The 6,000-nt window shown below is 46.2% G+C and overlaps 1 protein-coding gene across 1 annotated transcript in view; it reads left to right on the top strand.

The window, feature by feature from the left end:
• The first annotated feature begins 534 nt into the window (after positions 1-534).
• Positions 535-6,000, top strand: part of NIBAN1 (niban apoptosis regulator 1) — a 178,423-nt gene continuing 172,957 nt past the window's right edge. The window contains exon 1 of the mRNA XM_010368956.2: positions 535-857. Coding sequence (XP_010367258.2) covers positions 803-857 — 55 coding nt within the window. The 5' untranslated portion in view covers positions 535-802. The remainder of the gene's footprint in view (positions 858-6,000) is intronic.

The following is a 6,000-nucleotide window of genomic DNA, read 5'->3' as shown; positions in this document are numbered from 1 at the left end:
TAGGGCCAAGCCATAGTTTTTCCCTGTCTTTCCATTTTTTTTCTCTCTTTCCTTTTTTCCTAATTTCCCCACTCCCTCCTTGGTCCAAGTTCTTGCCTGCAGAAGGGTATAGTTTACCTCTAGTTCTCAAACTTCAGCGGGCATCAGAATTGCCTGGAGGGTCTGTGAAAACACAGATTGCTGGGCCCCACTCCCAGAGATTCTAAGTGTGTGTGTGTGTGTGTGTGTGTGTGTGTGTGTGTGTGTGTGTAGAGGGATGGTGGACGAAAGCGCTGAGATTTTGTATTTCTAACAGGCTTCCAGGTAATGCTTGGGAAGAACTGTTTCTTCTTGGACAGGCACACTTACAAAGCAACGGGATCTTGAGCTCCACCTTGCAAGATGTGAGCTGGGAAAGTTTCAGCTCACAGAGATTTACAGTCACTTGCGAAATGGCCCACTTCCTCCAAGGTGTTTCTTGGATGCCCCAAAAGGATGAAAACAAGAAGCGACCGTGGGCGAGGAGGAGGAGCTGGCCGTCCTCCTCGGTTGGGCAGCCCGTCGGAGCTCACCAGCTAGGCGAGGGCGGGAAGACAGCCCCCAGGCCGGCCCACGGATCCTCAGAAGGCGCGGACCTGGAGGAGGCGCCCCAGAAGGCGACGCCTCTTGCCTCTCGCCTCTCGAAGGAAGTTTGCTCTTAATTTCAAAGCCGGGTTCGCCATCGGCTCAACTCCAGGAGCAAGCAGCGGGCGCGGATCAGAGCGGCCAGTCCCCTGGGCGCGGGCCGGGCAGTTGCCGAGCTCAGCAGCGGCGGCTCGCGGCCATGGGCGGCTCAGTCTCCAGCCAGCTGGACGAGGGCAAGTGCGCTTACATTCGAGGTACGCCCGCCCGCCCGGGGGCCTGGGGAGCCCCCTGACCCCTGCACCAGGCTGGCTGCTGCTGTCGGGGCCCCACGGGGCGCGCCCGGGGCCCTCTCCCTGCAGCGCGCGGGGATCCCCGACCGCAGCCCGCCCGCGCGAGCCGGGTTTCCTGCCCCAGCCGGCGCGCTTTCGGCGCAGGTGTGGACCTGAGACCCGGAGGGCTTGGGAGAGAGGCAGGTGCAGGATGCGGGTGGGGACGCCGGCGCCTCCGCCGCTCCTGCCGCCTCGGGGTCAGTGCCGCCCCCGCCCGGCGCACTTCGCCCTCCGGTACCTGCACTGGACTGAGTTCTGAGCGGTTTCTGAACTGGCCGCCAAGAGAGCAGCGGGGATATCCCGCGTTTCTAGAGATACCCCTGGGGATTCCCGGCCGCTAAAGCAGAATTTCCCTCTTAGTAATGTTGGTCTGGCTTTGGAAAGCGCGGCGTCTGCCGCAGCTTCGCTCGCACTTCATCGTAGCACTTGCAGGATGATTTCATCAGCGGCAGAAAGGACAATATCATGCTGTTCCCTTCCCACCCCGGAGAGGGGGGAAGCAAAACAGGAACACTGGCGTGCTTTGTAACTGTCGCGAAAGTTATAGATGGGGAGAAACTCATTTAGGGAGACCCTCAGAGATGTGGGGACTCAATAGAGAGCGTGAGGCAGAAGCAAAACAAAACAAAACCCAAACCGAACTGAAACTGCAGGAAGTCCTGACTGTTATCTCCTTTATTGCCTGGGTATATTTGGCCTCCCCTCTTCTCACCCCTACCCCAACCTTGCCTTCAACCGCTACCTAACATTTGGTTATCTTACCAATTTACTGTCCTTCCCCTGCCCCGCCGCCCGATCCCCCACCCTCGGCTTCAGATATATCTTCCAGACTAGGTATTAAACTCCAGGTCTGTTTGGCCCTTGAATCCTTTCCTAAGAGGAAATCATTTATTTGGTGTTCTTATTCCATATTTGTTTTCAGTCACCACAACATTTAAGACCATTTAAAAAGGATATCAAATCAGAGCACTTGAAGAGCAACGGAGTTGATTTTACAGATTCCTGCTCTGGTGCTTTTGGAGGTAAAAGATCAACAATGGGGATAACACTTTGTCAAGTATCTCTTTGCTTTTGTTTGTTAAAAGGGGAAAAGATGGATGATTTATTTATATTAGTAAAAGAGCTGAACTTAGCTTAAAAGAAATAAATGAAGCCTGCCTTAGTCTTAAAAGTGTGGTTACATGCTTGTGTTACCAGTGCATAGGGACTGAAAGGGCAATCTAGCAGAACTTAGTGAGAAAGGGCTTGCATTTGGATGTTAGCAAAGATGTGTTTAAGGCATTTATATAAGACTTTATTTCACTGGAAAGCTTAGGAGCACCTAACCTGGAAGCATGGCCATGTGTACACTAATCATTTGAAGTCAAGAAATGTGAAGGATTAACTTGCTTAAAGACTTCCTGGCCATGCCATTTGTTGCTATTGATGCAAACACTGTACTCAGATAATAAGAAAATTTATTACCTTCTTTATTGTGAAAGCTGTTAAATTATTACACATACAAAAGTATGAGGGAGTTAGGGCAAGTGAAGAACTTGTAATGCATGTGTTTGAATGAGTAAACCTATAGCATATGGTGTGACAGTCATTACGTCCCCCAGTCTTGTTCAGCTTTCTCTCTTCATTCTATATTCAGGAGGGCACTTGCAAGGTATGCGTAGTGGGAGAGGGAAGAGAAGAGTTAAAGTTAGAATACTTCCAGAGAAAAAGACTCATCACTTCATGTGAGAATGCTAGTCTTGCCAAAAGAGAAAAGAACCTTGGAAAAATGCATGGTGTTGTACATTGTTAGTGCGTGAGCAAATGAGGGTCACGGGGCTGTGATTTCCTGATGGTTTTGAAGCCCAGGTTCCTGAGTAAAATCATAGCCTTATCTTTACCTCTTTGCCCATATTTTAGCCTATAGATATTCTCAAGCTTTGATTCAATTGTAAGCAAAACGATTGAAAGTATGACAGTAAAGTTTAAATATACTTTTATGACCTGTTTCTCATAAAGTAGCCATCAGGGAAATACAGATTTGAAAGCTCCTGAAGCTGAGACAATAACTTTCTTTTAAGCTTGATAAACTTTGCTAACAAGGAAAGTAGCTAGTCAATATATTTTGAGTGACTTTTGTTAACTTTGTTTTGTATGCATTATAAGGAAAGTAGCTAGTCAATATATTTTGAGTGACTTTTGTTAACTTTGTTTTGTATGCATTATAAGGAAAGTAGCTAGTCAATATATTTTGAGTGACTTTTGTTAACTTTGTTTTGTATGCATTATAAGCAGCTGTATGCTGCTGACGCTGAATCAGCCTTACTTTAAGACAAATCATTTAATAGCTGCCATTCCTCGTGTGCCTCAAAACACCCGTGTCATATGGATGTTTTCAAAATACATTGTTTCTTAGGATTTAGTTAATCTCCAGGTAAAGATGTATCAGCTATGCTAAGGAGTGACTTCATTTCTAAAGACGTTAGTTTTGGAAATTACGACAATGCTCATATTTCTTACAACAGAATAAATTTTTAGGATTGTTTGTAGAGGCGTTTCAGTAAAGTCCCTTGATAAGATGTTTCTATTAATAAATAATACCGAGACCAACTTGTGATCACATGAGCCGTGTCATATGTTCGTCTTACGTGATGCTTTTAGCACCGACCTAAAATGATCTTTTTTTTTTTTTTTGAGACGGAGGCTCACTCTGTTGCCAGGCTGGAGTGCAGTGGCACGATCTCGGATCACTGCAACCTCCGACTCCCTGGTTCAAACGATTCTCCTGCCTCAGCCTCCTGAGTAGCTGGGATTACAGGAACGCGCCACCATGCCCAGTTAATTTTTGTGTTTTTAATAGAGATGGGGTTTCACCATGTGGGTCAGGATGGTCTCGATCTCCTGACCTCATGATCCGCCCACCTCGGCCTCCCAGAGTGCTGGGATTATAGGCGTGAACTGCTGTGCCCAGCCTATCTTTTTTTTTAAAATGAGGAAGAAAGCTCATAGATTCCAGGCATCAGTGGTCAATTTGGGTGCTCTTCTCTCTTTATGCCATGTTTTCTTTTCTTTTCTTTTTTTAGTTTTCTGAGACAGGGTCTCATTCTGTTACCCAGGCTGAAGTGCAGTGGTGCAATCACTGTGAGCCTTGACCTCCCCTGGCTCAGGTGATCCTCCCATCTCAGCCTCCTGAGTAGCTGGAACTACAAGTGTGTGCCACCATGCGCAGCTAATTGTTGTATTTTTTGTAGAGATGGGGTTTTTGCCATGTTGCCCAGGCTGGTCTCAAACTCCTGGGCTCAAGCAATCTTCCCACCTTGGCCTCCCAAAGTGCTGGGATTACAGGCGTAAGTCACCGTGCCTGGCCTCTTTTTCTTTAAAGCTTTTGGTATGCCCGAAATTAAACTATAGTTTAAAAAATTTACCCAAACCAAACCAAAACCAAAAAAAAAAAAAAAAAACCCCAAAACCCCACAACGTGTTTTCCTGTTTAAGCAATCATTTTATTTCCTTCTAAAAATTACCCTTGAATTTTTAATGAATCAAAAAGAAAACAAACCTGAAAGCTCTCCCATATAAGAAGTCCTGTAGAGGGTCAGAAAAGTACTGGACAGTCAGTGCTTCAGCTGAGAGCTATGGGATACAGAGATCCTGGTGGGCACTTGCAGGCCTGCCAGCAGCAAATACCAGTTAGAAAAACGGTTTCTCCCCCACTGGATTTATTATTGCATAGTCAGTTACACAATATATAAAGGGCCCAGTGGCTTCCTCCGAATGCTCCTCAATGATCTGATGCTTATAAAGTAAGCAATGAGTTTCAGCTTTAAAATAGCACATATTTTACTCAAAGGAGTTCTCTCTTATTTATACAAGGGTTAACTTAGGTGGCTAGATATAAAGTTTAAAGTGATGTGTCTAGAATGAAGTCTCCATGGGCAAGGTGGAGGATGGGGAGAGCTGTACATATCTGCCAGCTACTTAGTGTAGATGTGTCGTACTAGTCTACGCATTTGCTTCTTCGGTTATAATTTGTTGCTGGGAGATGGGCATAAGAACTGGTCTGACTTAACCTGAATGTTTTTGGTAGTGTAATCTTAGAGTCCAAGTTGGCTAGTAATGGCAACATACTGTGATGAGAAAGTTAAGAGATGCATTATGGTAGACGCTGTTGTATGTCAACCCAACATCCTTTTCCCATTCCTCCATTTTTTAATTTAATTTAATTTTTTTGGACAGGGTCTCACTCTGTCACCCAGACTACAGTGCAGTGGGACAATGATGGCTCACTGCAACCTCGACCTCCGTGGGCTCGAGCGATCCTCCCACCTCACTGTCCTAAGTAGCTGGGAGTACAGGCATGTGCCACCATGCCCAGGTAGTATTTTTGTGTTTTTTTGTAGAGACGGGGTTTTGCCATGTTTCCCAGGCTAATCTCAAACTCCTGAGCTCAAGTGAGCCACCTGCCTTGGCCTCCCAAAGTGCTGGGATTACAGGTATGAGCCTCTGTGCCCAGCCCCCATTCCTTTTTCTAACAGAACTCCAGTTTTGTTCAGGTATTAAAACTCCTGGCCAGGTTTGGTGGCTCATGCCTGAAATCCCAGCACTTTGGGAGGCTGAGGCAGAAGAATGGCCCGAACCCAGAAGTTTGAGACCAACCTGGGCAACATGACAAGACCTTGTCTCTCTAAAAAAAAAAAAAAAAAAAAAAAAAAAAAAAAAAAAAAAAAAACAGCAACTCCCGATGTTGCCCTCTGTTTCAGAGACGCTAGCCCCATTTAAGGCCCCTGAAAGGTGGCTGTACCTGTCATGGTGGTGTGGTCTCCTTGCCAGTGATTATAGTAGGCATGGGATTATGTTGCCAACTGGTCAGTGATGCTTGAGGGGAAGTTTGCCAGCTGCTTCTAGGCGAGTTTTCTTCCCTTTTAAAAAGGAGGCAGAGTGAAGGGCACTTCCTCTCCTTCTTTTGACTTTGTTGCATCTGAATGTGATACCTGCAACTGCTGTTTTTATCTTGATGAGCAGGAGGGGAGCTAGCTTAAAGACAAAGCCAATACTTGGAGCACTGCAAAGCTGAAGTGTCTTAGAGAAA

Source organism: Rhinopithecus roxellana, chromosome 8 (assembly GCF_007565055.1).
Source record: "Rhinopithecus roxellana isolate Shanxi Qingling chromosome 8, ASM756505v1, whole genome shotgun sequence".
Taxonomy (NCBI): domain Eukaryota; kingdom Metazoa; phylum Chordata; class Mammalia; order Primates; family Cercopithecidae; genus Rhinopithecus; species Rhinopithecus roxellana.
The sequence above is the reverse complement of the archived record's forward strand: the minus strand, read 5'-3'. Positions and strand labels throughout refer to the sequence as shown.